At 39.0% G+C, this 14,607-nt stretch overlaps 1 protein-coding gene across 4 annotated transcripts in view; it reads right to left on the reverse strand.

The window, feature by feature from the left end:
* The window catches only part of KIAA1549 (KIAA1549 ortholog), a 161,245-nt gene that overhangs the window by 30,320 nt on the left and 116,318 nt on the right, over positions 1-14,607 (reverse strand). For all 4 annotated transcript variants that reach the window (XR_014897969.1, XM_085322640.1, XM_085322639.1 and 1 more), the window contains exon 11: positions 2,932-3,134. Coding sequence is in view for 3 of the 4 variants with exons in the window: in XM_085322640.1 (XP_085178766.1) it covers positions 2,932-3,134 (203 nt within the window). In the remaining variant the exon portion in view is untranslated. The remainder of the gene's footprint in view (positions 1-2,931; positions 3,135-14,607) is intronic.

Raw genomic sequence — 14,607 nt, forward strand, 5'->3', positions numbered from 1 at the left:
ACTGTTATTACAACACCCATCTTGCCTTCAAACCTTTTTGGACATTCAGGAGGCAGAAATACTGTTTGTATAACTTAAAATTTTTCATCTAAATCATTGCAGGTGATTACAGAAAAGGTCTAAAATACTGTGATTTTCTCCATCAGAATGATTTGGTTGTAAAATTAATCACCTAACATAAAAATAACAAAAACATAGGACATACGCCACCAAGCTGACAGCAAAGCCTGCTTTTTCACGTGGATTTGTCCTCTGTGATAGCGTCTCTAGTAATCCTTTTGTCTTATGAACATTCATAGTCCATCCATGCAGGGAGATAATCACCTTAAGTGCACACTGGTCAGTGCCCTAACCTTGTTAAGTACAAGACTGGCTAGTGCTAGATGGATATCGGGACAAGTTCTGGAGCTCTCAGCTAAAATTCTGCCTACCTGGAGTGCACAGACTAAGACAACTACACTCAGGCAGACAAGTTCTTTGAAAAGATGTGCATGCCCCACCTCTCTTCTTGTCCTGCAGCAAGCAGAGCTCTCCACTCAACTTCCCTTTTTTGCCTCTCTGGACAATGCCCTGATAATCAAACACTCTACTTCATCCTTTTTTTTTTTTCTTTCTCTCTCTGCAGTTTTGTAATACTAATTAGTCTTACTTATCCCAGTAAAAGAATATTAGCAGGGGGGGGAAATAAAGGAGAGAGAAATGGTTCTCAACAAGCTTACAGATCCACAGCACTGCACCTTTCCTTCTTTTCTGCAGTGGAAAGGCAGGGCAGAACTATCTTCTTTATCACCTTTTTCACTCTATCTTGGTTCAGCAAACAGTATCTAATAGTGAAGATCTGCTACTGACTCTTTCACCTCTCTGTGGTTTGCTTTCCTTCATACTCATTCCCCAGTCTATCTAGATTATCAGTAAATACATTACAGGAATATACAACAGTGTCAAGTCAATATTACTCATCCTTTACAGTAAGTGCTGTGGAGTATTTGGCTGTATCCCTTCCAAACAAAACAACAGGTCCAACTCTCAGCTGGAGCCTGAAGATGCTATGTTTTTTGACCTTAGCTGTTTTTTCTTTTCTTTTTACTTTAAACCAATACGGCATGCACCCAAATCATCACTGTATTTATTGGCATGCAACAGAGTTCTGAACTGCATTATAACGAACTGAGTTCTGTATTTCCTCAGAAAACAACTAAAAMCAACATAATACACTACACTATCATTTTGCATTTCAACTTCTCCCTCAGGGGATAAATGTTTTAAATCTGAGACTGACATAGGCACATCAGCATGTTTTGGAGATGATGGCAACATCGCCACAATTAAGCCTAAAGGGAGATCTGCACTTAAGGGTGTATAAGGGAGGGAAGAGAAATTATTTTTGTACAGTACTTTGAAGTGTTTGAATTTAGAGTCTATTAAAAAAAAAATCATTGTTCCAAAATTGATCAATTTATTACAGTCTRCAGGCGAAACATTAAAATGCTAGCTTCTGAAATTTTTCATTTTCTGAATTATCCTAGATGAAATACAGTAACATTCTGGAACTAAAATTTGTTTCTTATACTTACCTGCATAGGAACACACAAATACACTTTATTTCCTCCTCAGTATCATGTGTCTTATGCCATTTTTGAACTTTTAAAGAAAAATACAGGAATATTTGTCCATCTTTTGTCCCACTTTTCTATTAATTTAAGCTACACCAAAATGAGTTTGCTACACTTTCTTCCATGATTTTCCACCACTGCCAGCCTCCCACTGAGTCATGGTAATCTAGTGCTCGCAAAGCCCATGGGGAGTTAAGAAGTCAGGCTCAGCAGCTGCGAAGATGGGAACCGAGCTGCATGAAGCCTACATGGGGAAAATGAGGCAAGAATCCTAGAGCAACTAGGGCTTTAGAGGAAGCACAGAAGATTGAGCAGAGGAGCAAGCTGCGTCATAGAGACCTGCAGTACGGAAAGAACCACCAGTAGCTTATTTCTAATCTCTGCTTTTTTTTTTTTTTTTTTCTTTTTTTTTTTTTCTCCCACAGCATGATAGCATGTAGGTAAAAGCACAGGAGCATGCAGAGCTGCAGACAAGGGAGTGCAAAAATATAAAAGGCAGGGTGAGGGAGAATTATTGGAAAGCAGAGCAGAGGGGAGTTCTGTCCTGCTGAGCTGTTTGTGATTCATCAGAGCACAGCTCTCCTCACGGCTCCATGTTGTTCCCACCTACTTCCCTCCCACTTATGCCTTATTTTTTTACGCACAGATCCTTCCTTACTGCACAGTTCTGTTCCACCTCCTCTCCTACAGACACAATTCTTTCTGGCAAGACAGGTTCATTTCATTTGATTCTTGGGGACAGTTAAGAAACTGCCAGTGAAGGGTGACAGACTTTTCTCCTTTCGCACAGCTATAAATTATCACTTCTTTTCCTGACCAAAACTGGTTTGCTGTGAGAGCAACTAAACAACCACAACAGAAAGCACTCATGTATTGGATTTTGTAGTTACTGCTTATTTCTGGAAATTCTGACCTATCATACATATACTGGTCACTATTAATATTATCAAAGAACACATTGTTATTATTTGTCATTGTTTTTCATTTAACTATCTATTGCCTTAGTAGCTAGGGAGTCACTGCAAAAAGAATGCCTCACAAAGCACAGATTTTAGTGTCTCCACCAAASCAATGTATTGATTCCAACCACCGGTTCTGTCCCAAAGAATTCTATGAATTGGGCATGCTGCCATTAAGAGAAAAACAGAAACCAAACTATCATGATCTTATACTAAAGAGTAGCTAGGCATAACTAGTGGACCACCAGAAGTCCTGGAGYTGAGGTCTGTCTGCTGAAATTAACCTACAAAATACAGTAACAACCAGACATTAATAACTTGTAAGCTACCACAATGCTGTTTTTCCTCAGTGCACTGACCTCCCTCTGTGTCGAACGGTCTTTGAAGGCTTTGAGGAAGTCTTGGACTTGGGGCTGGSCACATCTCCATTTTCAGATGGGGTAGTATCCTTAGTAGGTCCTGGTAAAGGAGCTGGCTCATGGATAATCAGGATTTCATCTTTATTGTGCTGGCCCAAATGCTGCTTAGCAAAATCAAAGCCTTTCACACTGGGGGCCTGTAGCTGTGAGAGAAGAATGAAGATCAAAAAAAAAAAAAAAAAAAAAAAAAAGAAAAGAAAAGAAAACCCAGAAACCATGAGTGACAATGTGACAACGAGTGCAAACGATGGCCATTAGGATGATGGCCAGGATACCTTGATCTCAGGAATGAACGTAAGTGGGCTGGAGGAAAAAGAAAACATTGGTCTGTCATCTTCTTTCAGTAGATGATACATAGTTTACAATATCACAGCAGTAAGTCTAGTGAAAAAATGGCCTTCTGTTGCCTCCATATCCCCCTTTCCTAGCAGTTTCTTCAGATTTAATGTTGTGGGAGAAGCTTTTTGTGTACATGTGGATGCAAGGGTATACACACCTGTGTGCAAGACAAGCAGTTACCATTGCCAGGCCATGTTTCTAGTTGTTTTGGTCAAAATGAGTGAAGTTATTTTAAATAATTTGAATAGGTCATTGTTATCTTCTTCATTTTAAGCCTCCTAAATCTGCAGGGAGTCTGGGAGTGCTCATACAAACAGTTCATTCAAGGAAAGAGAAACATTTTGCAGATCTGAGTTATCGGGCAACCTGGCAACGACTTTTCAGTCATTGCACAGATGCCTCCAGAAAATCACTCAAGATYCGGCTCTTAGGAACTTCATACTGCCAAAGGTTTTCCAGTTTAGCAAATCTAGAGATTTATCCCAGTGRTCTTATTTAGGGACTATGGATTCAACTGGAGTCTTGCTTAAAAAAGAATTAGGCCCTTCACTTTCATAACTGTATTTGTAAAATAGCTGATCTCACTTTCTAAATGACTTGATTCAGATTTAATTGAATTAAGCCTACATGTGTCAAGTTCCCCTGAAAATTTTTTGGGCTTCTGTGAAACTAATTAAGAGGAAGCTTTTCTTTATGACATTTTCAATTTTTAAGTAGTTTGGAAGTTGAAAGTGGAAAGAAATTTTGACAAGTTCCATTTTCAAAGCGCATACACACAAACTCACTGCATAGTATACACAAAAAAACCCCTCTGTGTGTTCCTAGAGCTAATTTCCTGCAAAGTGAAGCATGTTTTGGAGCGTGTTTATGGGTGCGTCAGATTCCAGATATTTATATGAACCCCCTTTCATAAAGCTTGGCATGTTGACRTAGCTAACTACAAACAGACTCGTCTGATATCATGCCAAAGATAAGCTTACCTAAGGAATATTCTGAAACAATCTCTTCAAAATATTTTCTCAATAAGCAAACATTTTCCAAATGGTTCTTAGAAAGGACTGGTAAAAGAGTGAGCTGCCTAGTTAGACCAGTAGATGGCAATAAAAGCTCTCCTGTAAAACTAGGAATGGTTGAGGTCTTGCAGTTCATTTTTCACAGAATGAGTAAGCTTATTATTTGAACAGATGATCTGGATGTCTTCCACTATATTCCATCTTCCTTGGGCTTTAAAAGAGTACCTTCAATTCAGCATTTTGGGTGATTCAGTTATTGAATTTATGTAAATCACTGCAACCACTGATTCAAGAAGGCACWGTTGATTTAGACCAGATGAAAGTGTAACAGTTTCTTTATTTCCTGAGTCATAGCCACCTAGTGAATCCCTCTTGAAACTCCCCCTCAGGGTTTAAATGTTGTACTCATAATCTTGCTCACTTAAAGAAATTCACAATATTTGTCATGTACACCCCTTCCCTGTCTTCCTCTACATACTCTCATCTTCTTCAGAACAGCTCCATTTCAGCTAAGTTCTTAAACATACYTCTTTAGTCATCTTCCTTTTATGTATCTTCTCCCCCTCCTTACCCAGCCCTTTTTGATTAATTACTTCTGGTCYGTACCTATCAAAACAGCTCTGTCTTCCTGATACTCACTGTCCCTAAATTTGCTTGGCAAACCATTTACAGCTCTTGCCTTTAMCTGTCTCTCTCCATCTTACCTTTCCTTTCAGCAAAAAAATTTTGACCTGAGGTGTCTAACAACCTCTTCTCCGCCTGTCATTCAGAACATCAAGTCTATCCTCATCCTTGCTAGTTTCAACAGTGAGAAAGCAAAGACCTAACCTTCCTTCTTAATCTTCAGTTTAATTTATGTAACTTTTCTCCTTCCTTTCTTTCATCTTCTTGGTTTATCTACTGTGTTCTCTACTTCATAYAGGCCATTCTCCTTTCTTCCCAGTATCTTCTAATCTTTTCCTCTTCTCRCATCTTGTCTCTCTATCATTCACCTGGTTTTGATGAACCACCAGTAAGAACTTAGGAGAGCCTTCTTTCAACTTTCGGGTTTTCTGGTTTTGTTTTGTTTTTTGTTTTTTAATTCTGTATCCTTGCTTGCTCAGCTCCAGTTCCTCCTTGTTATCTGCCAATTTAAGCTTTGTAAAGCCAAAACTTCCCCCTAATCTTTCATTAGAATCCCCTACTATTTTCCCATTCTTTGTCCCTAACAGTGCATCAGTGAACATCCTAGGAGTCATCATGAATTTCATTCTTCCTTTGAKATATTCTTATCTCCATTCCTTTTCTCCAAAATACTTCTGAAGTGGAAATTTTCACTTTTACTGTTAAAATTATCATGCTAGCTCACAGCAACTTCCATTCTGGTTACTGGACCCTTCTCTTAAGTAGCCCTACCTCCATCTGCCTAAAACATTATTTCTATTCCCTTTGAAAAAAAAACATTATTTCTACTCTCTTTGAAGGTAATTCTGCGTATGACATCCTTCCTTTGAACCACTTCAGTGGTCCCCCCTCTTTTAACCTTTTCATATTCTAGCCTTCTCATCTATACAGCCCTGTTTCTGATTCCCAGTTATCACACAYGTATTTCACTGACTTCTCCTCCTCTCTCCAAGCCTCTTTTGCTCCATCAGTGATGAGGGACTTCACAATCTGCTGGGTAAAGTTCTTTCACAGAAAATCTGGTGYTTCTTCCACCCTTATTCGGCACCTTTGAACTGATCTGCAAAGTTACTACTTCTTTTATAACACTGTCATGAGGTCGACGGTAGCAGGTAACGATGACACAATGACACACAACAACCACCCTAAAACAGACAAGTGTTCTAGTAATGTTGGAAGTACTAGAATGTCTTTATCACAATGGATGATGCATCCAGAGGCAAWATTAAGATTGCTGAGTATCTCAAGCATACATTTCAACATATCTTAGAGCGAACTCTAACTTCCTGGGTTCGTAAACCCTTTGGGGGAGTAAAACAACATGTATTTTTTTAAACATCTTTAAGCTTGACTGTAGAGTCCTATTCCTAGCTGCAGTCTAATGTAATCTTTTGTTTAAGCATACTTAAGGAAACAGATTCATTTGTGTGTACATATACATACATCAGAGCATATGTAAGCACAAATGTTTATCTGCAGACAGACCACACAGAAGCTGTATTAAAAGACTGTTGGTACTACAAAGACTCAGACTCTAAGAAATGACACAGTTAAGATTGTCTGAACAGTCACAAGTGGATCTTCTCATGCATAAKCACTGCAAGAGACTTTAGTGATATTATCATAAATCTATTTCTTCTTGCACTCTCCTACCCCGCTGGATCACTGGCATAGACTGGGCCTTCTGCTATTAGTCAAAGTTGAGCATAATACAAGAATGTTACCTGTGGAACCAGGACACCTATATAGTGCACCTACAGTGCAAAAGTTGGCAAACTCGTGAATGATGCAGGGGATGTAGGAAGAGAAAGTATGTTTTCTTCTATGCAAATGTGCAACCAGGATTTTGCCAATGGGTTTCACRGATATTTGCTAGCAACAGAGGAATGGCAATCCTCAGATATCATTGACTCCATCCTAGAGCTCACTCCACACATCGCAGAACCTGTGGCACCATTTTCCTACAGTCTCAGGCAGATTAATTCCTCATCTGATCTTAGTCTTCCTTGCCAGGCAGACCTTGTGTCTCCATCCCACCTTCTTGCCCCTTTCTCTTTCTCTCTGCCAGATGCCAGTTCCACTTTACATTACTCAGTAATGATGCAGACAAGCAAGAACAGAGGCTCCTTGTTCTCTGCTGCTTCACCTGGCCTTATAATAAGCTCTCTCCTCTTGGCTTTCAAGGTACAGTTCTACAGAGTTTATACACTCAGCACAGGTGGAACCTTAGGAGAATTTAGGTGGCAACGTTTAACAAGTCTCTGCYGAGCACATGCAAACTTTTTCCCCAAAGATTTATAACTTGGTCAGAAATGGGCAATTCCCCACAGAATTGGCAAAAGCATCTCCCTCCCACAAAACAACCTCATGGTCCCATCTCCCTTCCTTCCCTSCCTTGTACCCCCAAAGGCAGAGAAGTTGCACTAGAGCATCTCCAAATTTCTAAGACTATTTTTAAAATTTGGACAATGAACTATATTTTCTTTTAAACTTGCTCTTTGAAAGAAGAAGTTGTTCTTAAAAAATTATTCAGTATGAAACTAGAATCATCATGGAAAACTTCTGCCTGAAGGATTCAAATCTGGCAAAGTTATGTACAGCTATACAGKAAGATTTCACGATACTTCCTACTGAAAAAGTCTAGGTAAAGTTGGCATTACCAGCTTCAAACGATATATGGATAGTACGAGAGATTGCAGGCATACACACGTGTGTACATAYGAAATAAACATGAATAACAAACACAGTATCAAAAAATACATGACACCTGACTGAATATAAAAAGATTGTCCTCAAYTCAAATAGGCATAAGTAGTTTTTAAAAATACTGTCTATTATTTGAGATAAAGCTAGAAATATTAACACAATTTTGGATGCAGAAACAACAAGATCAGGATCCTGCTGCATTTAAAAAAATAAATTGCTTTTCCGATTTCTCCTTCCCTAGACCATGTTAACATTATGGCTTTCATTAAGAATCAACACTCACCAAAAACTACRTTTTCAGTGACAAGTGTGAAGGACACTGAAACATAACTCTACATTCTGCAAGACCAGAGGGTCAGGTCATTGAGATTCAGTGGAATAAATGAAAAGTGTTCAATGCTGAAAAATCTCGTTATATTTTCTTAACAATTTCTGTGTGCTAAATGCTGTGTATTTCTTTCTTTTCTTTACAACAAATTACATGCTGTAACAGATTGGATGACTGCTGCTCAGCTAAGCAAAGGTAGTTAGAATACCATGTGTTGATCAGTCATTTACTACTCAAATTAACCACCAAGGAAGGAATACAATCAGCACTAGTTTGTGCTGATACCGCTACGTGTTCATGCACTGAAACAGAACCTCAGTCTCAAGGGCCTTTGCCAAAGGCTGCACATAACCAATATCAGCAATACTTGTTTTAAATGTAATTTGTTAAGAGAGGACTTTCATTTGTTGCATTTTTAAATATACATTTGTGAAAGGTAAAATATAAACTATTATGAGGCTTACTTCCAACATGAGCATGTAGGAACTAATGTATTATTAAGGCATTATAATCTTACTACAAAAATGCAGTACTTGTGGAAATCTAAGAGGAAGAAGATTTCARATTGGTAAGTCAGTTTTCTCATTCTGATACCCAATATCATTCAAGATATTGAATTTTTTAGAAAGCTTTGAAACTCAGTTTTAGAAATACAGACTTGAAGTGTGCACACCTTGGTAAAGATTTATTCCATGAAAGCAGCTAATAGTTTCAGAACTGTTTACTTCACAGGAAGACTACATGGCTGCCAATATACTGTTTTCCTAGATGCAGATACATGCCAGGAATGTCAACAATTTGTTTTCTCAAGGCAGTAAAGACTGCATATGCAGGTCAGTGAATAGTTTCAGTAGAAAGCAGCAGAGAGGAAATACACTTACTCAGAATTCTTCCTGTGGTTCCTCTAATTGAAAGTTTGAGTTGTTGGTTTTTTTTTTTGGTTGGTTGGTTTTAGGAGTAACAGCAGCATTTGAATTTGGACATAATATGAAGAATAATGTATCAAAGAAAATTTTATATTAATTTCTTATTACAGTTTCGCCTTGTTTTTTGTAGAGACAGAAGCACTGAACAGAGGCCATTAAAATACGTTTCTAACAAAACAAAGGAGCTAAACAAGTTTCCAAAAATAGTATTTTAGTGTTGGCACATAACTTATGAACAGGACTAGAATCCCTGCAAAGAAGCCCTGCTGACTTATGGCCTTATTAAATGCTAGCACATGGAATTCTACAAAACTGAGAAGATAAAGAAACTTCACAGAAAAAAAGAATGTTTCACATCTACTAATTTATATGCAACAAAGAAGTGAGAATCAGTGTGCTTAACACTAATAGGTGCTGAAGCCCTACATAAGCGGTCTGACTGAGATTCCTTAAAACTAACAAACATAGGAAACTTCCTTCCACAATCTAAGATTCACAGCACCAAATTCATCTTTGTATTCCAATGACACCCTGCAGAGGGAAGCGTGAATTCACTCTATTACTCTCAAAATGCACCAGTAATGTCAGATATTTGCAACTACTACAGCARGCTTGCTAGAGCCTTTTTAATTTTAACTCACTTCTTTCAGCATGCTCCTACTATCCCCTCTGAGATACTGGCCACTTCTTCCTCCCAAGAGGATCATTCAACCAGGTTCTCTGCAGTGACTATCACTTGAGATTTTAAAACACCTACTAATAAATAAGATTTTAGAAGTACGGAGGCATGTTCACCTTTCCTATTCAGTATCATTTTCTTACTCAGCTCATTATTTCATTCTCACCCCATATGCACATACKCCATATTTTTGTTTACAAGGTTCCCCGTCAACATAAAACCCTTTGAGATCACTGTCACGGACTGCCTGTAAGGTATGCATAAAACTTACATATGCATAGTGTTTGCATTTAATAACAATAATGCATATGCAAGTAAAGGCACAAGAGCCCTGTGTTTCTCAAAAGGTATGTTAGAAGACAACATAGAAACGGAGCTGTGTCTCCACTGCCTCCCTGAAATTACAGGGCCAAGAGGCCCATTTGTATTTTGGGGTCTTTTTGTGCTGTGGGCTCAACTTGCCTATGAAAATGGGATATGATACAACCAACTTGTGCCATAACCACAAACTCTCTCCTGGCCTTCTTTTAARAATTGTAGGAGCATCACTAGGAAATGTCCAGAGGGATTCACAGCTGCTGGCCTAGGGAAAAGCTTTTAACTGAAACTAAAAAGGTCTTTAAACATTTAAATACCTCCACTTGGTAACCTTGTATATAAGGAAGAAAAAAGCTTGCTCTCTGGCAGTTCATTTCATCATCTTTTAGGTGGGATACCATCACCCTCCCATTATGATTGTGTTCTCTATGGCAAGCTTCATCTCAAAACAGCAGGATTTTAAGCTCCAGGGGCCAAAGGAGCTACACGTACAGAACGCTGTCCATTTTCTTATGTTGAACCAACTATGTCCTGCTACAAATTCTTTCTCACATATATTGTCACAACAGCACTTTTGTCCCCTATCACCACTACAGAGAAGAGTTCAGGCAGTTCAGCAAACACATCCTTGTGGAGAAGGATTGTCAACCAATTTCATGCTCATGGTTGCAGAGGATTCTACCATCAAGCCTGGGAAAAGCAGAGCACTGTATAACCAGACTGGCATGGAAAACTAAGAGAATAAGCCTTTTAAAAAGTTAGAGCACATCACCTGGTCCTCTCATCCTCCTCTAAAAAATCAAAAATGGGGTTTCCAGCTCACCACTGTACACACATTAAGTAAAGAATGAATCCTGCAAAAAGAACCACCTCAGGAATTTTTGCCCCAGGAGWAGGATTAAAAGCAAATAAACCCCCAAATTCACAAAAAATTTCATAAAGCCTGGAAATCTTAACGAYTCCTGTTCTGAAATATTTTCTTATGACAGATTCCTTTCAATGATTTTCATCATTCTCATCCTTCTCCTTTCCTCCTGCCACATTAACGCTACKGTGACAGCTCAGTCAATCATGTTATCAAAAGCCTGTAACTCTGAGTACATCTATGCCTACAGGCTGCTGGGATAACAGCTGTAACAGGCAGAATTTTTCTGTCTGGATTATACATAGTTTTAACCTTCCTTCTCAGACAGCAGTGCCACAGGTTGGATACCATCTTAAGCATGCCTTGGTGAGGGCCCTTCACACACTAGTTAGATGAAACTAGGTTAGAAAACAGTTGCCACCTTTTCAGGGAAGACAGGTCACTGCTCTGTCTCAGCTCCACCAATCTCTTTTCCATAACCTGACTGTGTCCAACAATTATATTCCTCAAAGGCCATATAAACCACTCAAACAATTCAAATCAAATCAACTGCCATCTCCAAGAGAGGCCACATGCTTCAGAAATTATAAATTATGGAAACTATTTGCTAAATTTGTAAAGTAAAAGAATACCTTTATAACATGGCTCTGGCTCTGCTGCTGTCTCCAAAGAGCACGTACACTACACCTTGTCTCCATAAATAATAAGAAACTGCTAACAAACTTTAAGATAGAGTGTAGATGAGCAATTTTAATTTATTTTTATGTTGGTATTTTGTTGGGTTCACTGAACAGAGATAACCCTGTGGTTTTATAATTCAAACATATTTGTATATCTCAAAAGGGCTTACTGGAAACAAAATGAAAATACGTTCATATATACTGAAGAAAATCTACTTGCTGAAATGAAGCTACAGGTTTTTTTCCTGTCTTCCTTGTGTTCCTCRTTATCAGTGACTATTCTAAAAGTAAGGTAAATCTGTTGCTCATTGCAGGCCTAGGGATCCTCCCAAATGATGCTGCCACCTCATGTGGGGAAGATAAGGTAACTGAATGAGTCACCTACCCTGTCAGCTCTGTGGCTGCAAAAGGCATTCAATGACTTTGTCACTTTGCTACAATCACAATGTGAATTGCAAAGTATTTTTAGTGAAATTTCTCACTGTTCTGCAACAAGTGAATAGCAATGTTAAAACCCAGAGCAACAGTGATTTGATAGGACATCATTACCTTGTTCCCAAAATAGCTAAACTCTAAGGTAAACTCTCTATCATCTTTCGGTAGGAAAGTTGGGACATTTCCCCACTCATAATCTAGCCTCAGCAGCCTATTATGTTTAGGATGCTGTAAAGTTAATATGTATTTCAAAAATGGATTCTTTGGGTTTAACGCCTTTTCAGAAGTAATCACTGTATAAGGATCATTGCATGAATCCGTGGGTCAACTATATTTTGAATAGTATATGCAGTTCTAGGCTTCTTCTCTCAAAAAAGATTTCAAGAAAAAGAAAAGAAAATATTCTAGTCTTTTCAAACGTTAATTCAAAAAAATAGTTCAAAGTTAAGTTCAAAAGAATGGCTAAGTAACTGGGACTCCACTGTCTGGAAAGGAGATGACTCAGATAGGAACATGGCAGAGATCTCTAAAATTAGAATTAGCACAGAGAAGGTTTCTAGAGATCAACTGTTCATTGTCTCCTCCAATAGAATCATAGAATCAGTAAGGTKGGAAGGGACCTCTGGAGATCATCTAGTCCAACCCCCCTGCTCAGCAGTGTCACCTASAGCATGTTAGACAGGGTTGCATCCAGGCGGGCCTTGAATATCTCCAGAGAAGGAGACTCCACAACCTCTCTCAGCAACCTGTTCCAGTGCTCCATCACTCTCACAGTGAAGAAATTCCCCCTCATGGTCAGGCGGAACTTCCTGTTTCAGTTTCTGCCCATTGCCTCTTGTCCTGTCACATGGGACAACTGAAGAGAGTTTGTCCCCACCCCCTTGACACCCTCCCTTCAATACAAGGACTAGGGGGCATCAAATAAAATGAGGAGGTGGCAGGTTAAAATAAAACAAAACAAGACGACATGCTTCATGKAACATGCTGTGGAACTTGCCGTCAACAGCTTAGATGGGTTTAGGAGAAAGAGTGGACAAGATCAGAGAAGAGAAATCTACAGAAGGTTGCTAAATATCACTGCTACAGGGCACAGAAAGTCCATGAGCCMCAAATGACTGGAGACCAAAGAGTCACTCAAGGCAAAGAGGCATCATATATACTTGCCCTGTCCTTATCCACTTCTATAGACTTTTTTTTCTGTTGGCACTGGGTGAGCTGGCCTTTTGATCTGACCTCCATATGGCTATTAAATCTTTCTAAAAAAGCAGATGACATTTAATTTTTTTTTCTACAGCTATAAGCAGTACTTTTAAGTGAGGCATTTTAGATTCACAATTTGTCAATAGTTACTGCACATTATAGAAGAGTTGCCACAAAGATCTCCTGCAGAGGTTCTGCCATCAGATAGAATGAATTGCTGAGAAGCAATTAATATGTTGAATATTGTGTTCCTTGCTAGAATCCAGCTATTGATGCTAAAGTAGCAGAACCTGTAAGCCAATTTCAAAAATAATATTTTGGATAGTTAGTTAGGATTGCTACTAGAAATGAACAACATTTGTTATGCAAACAGTAGATAGAGACATGAATTCCTTGTAGAAACTCATGTCACTTTTCAGGTAGCTTTTACAAGATTGGTGTCAGATGCTTTTCTTTACATGAGTCTCTTTTGACTGGAATTATTCTGAAATGCAGAGCTGTCGCCTCTACATTATAAAGATGAACAAAAGCATTACAGAATGTCAAAACATCACAAGAGTTCTTTATATCAGGAGCAGAAGTCTAGTATTTAGCCTCCAGCAGGGCTGGCCTCTTTGATCCTGGGAACATCCGAGAGGTAGTCTACTGAATACACAACAATAAGCAAAACTCTCAATTCAAAGGTGTAAAGTTATACCTGACACACAAGATTTGGCTATCAGATGTTCCTACTTGCAGGGAAACTAAAAATCCACAAAATCCTATTTCATACATCTTGTAGAATGCATGACTCATTACCTGTAGCTATGAGTGACACACAGCTCTGACTGCCTGTCAGAAATAGCACAGATTAGGACAGACATGCGAAAGCATCCCCAGTGATTTACACATTAGCTGAGGTTTGCCAAAACATGATGTAATTTGGCAGCCCTCCAGTTCTGATGTTATTTCTGCTAAGTTCATGGAGAAGGTGGGGTACAATACGAGTTGCCCCAGGCTTCATGGACCTACTCACCCCACTTCTCCCCACATGAACATACAAGAGGAACATTGCCAGAAAGATGGGCTGAGCCCTCAAGCATCTTAGTGGGGCACAGAGGGTCCAGAGCAGGGAGGAGTGACTCCTGACTAGAGAAGCAGACTTTTTTTTTCTAGAGTTTTATGATGTATTCTTGCCAAAACAAGAAACTGAACAAGCATTCACTTAAAGTCAGTATTGCAAAGGCAATGGCTTCAGCATGCCCAGCATWTGCAGGAGAACTTCCAAGACTCTATAAAGAAATTAATGAGCTTGTCCATAGCAGTGATATTCTTGTTAGCAGGAAAGGGAGCCTTGCCATGAATAACTGTCAATGGCTGAAACCACCTCTGAAAAGCTGCAGCAAAGGATTTGACTTTGYCCTCTGAAAACCTTGTACACAGCAGGGAAAGTGAGATCCATAAGGAACAATGTTTCATCTTAAT

This window comes from Rhea americana, unplaced genomic scaffold (genome assembly GCF_003343005.1).
Source record: "Rhea americana isolate MKP2758 unplaced genomic scaffold, rheAme1 scaffold_79, whole genome shotgun sequence".
Taxonomy (NCBI): domain Eukaryota; kingdom Metazoa; phylum Chordata; class Aves; order Rheiformes; family Rheidae; genus Rhea; species Rhea americana.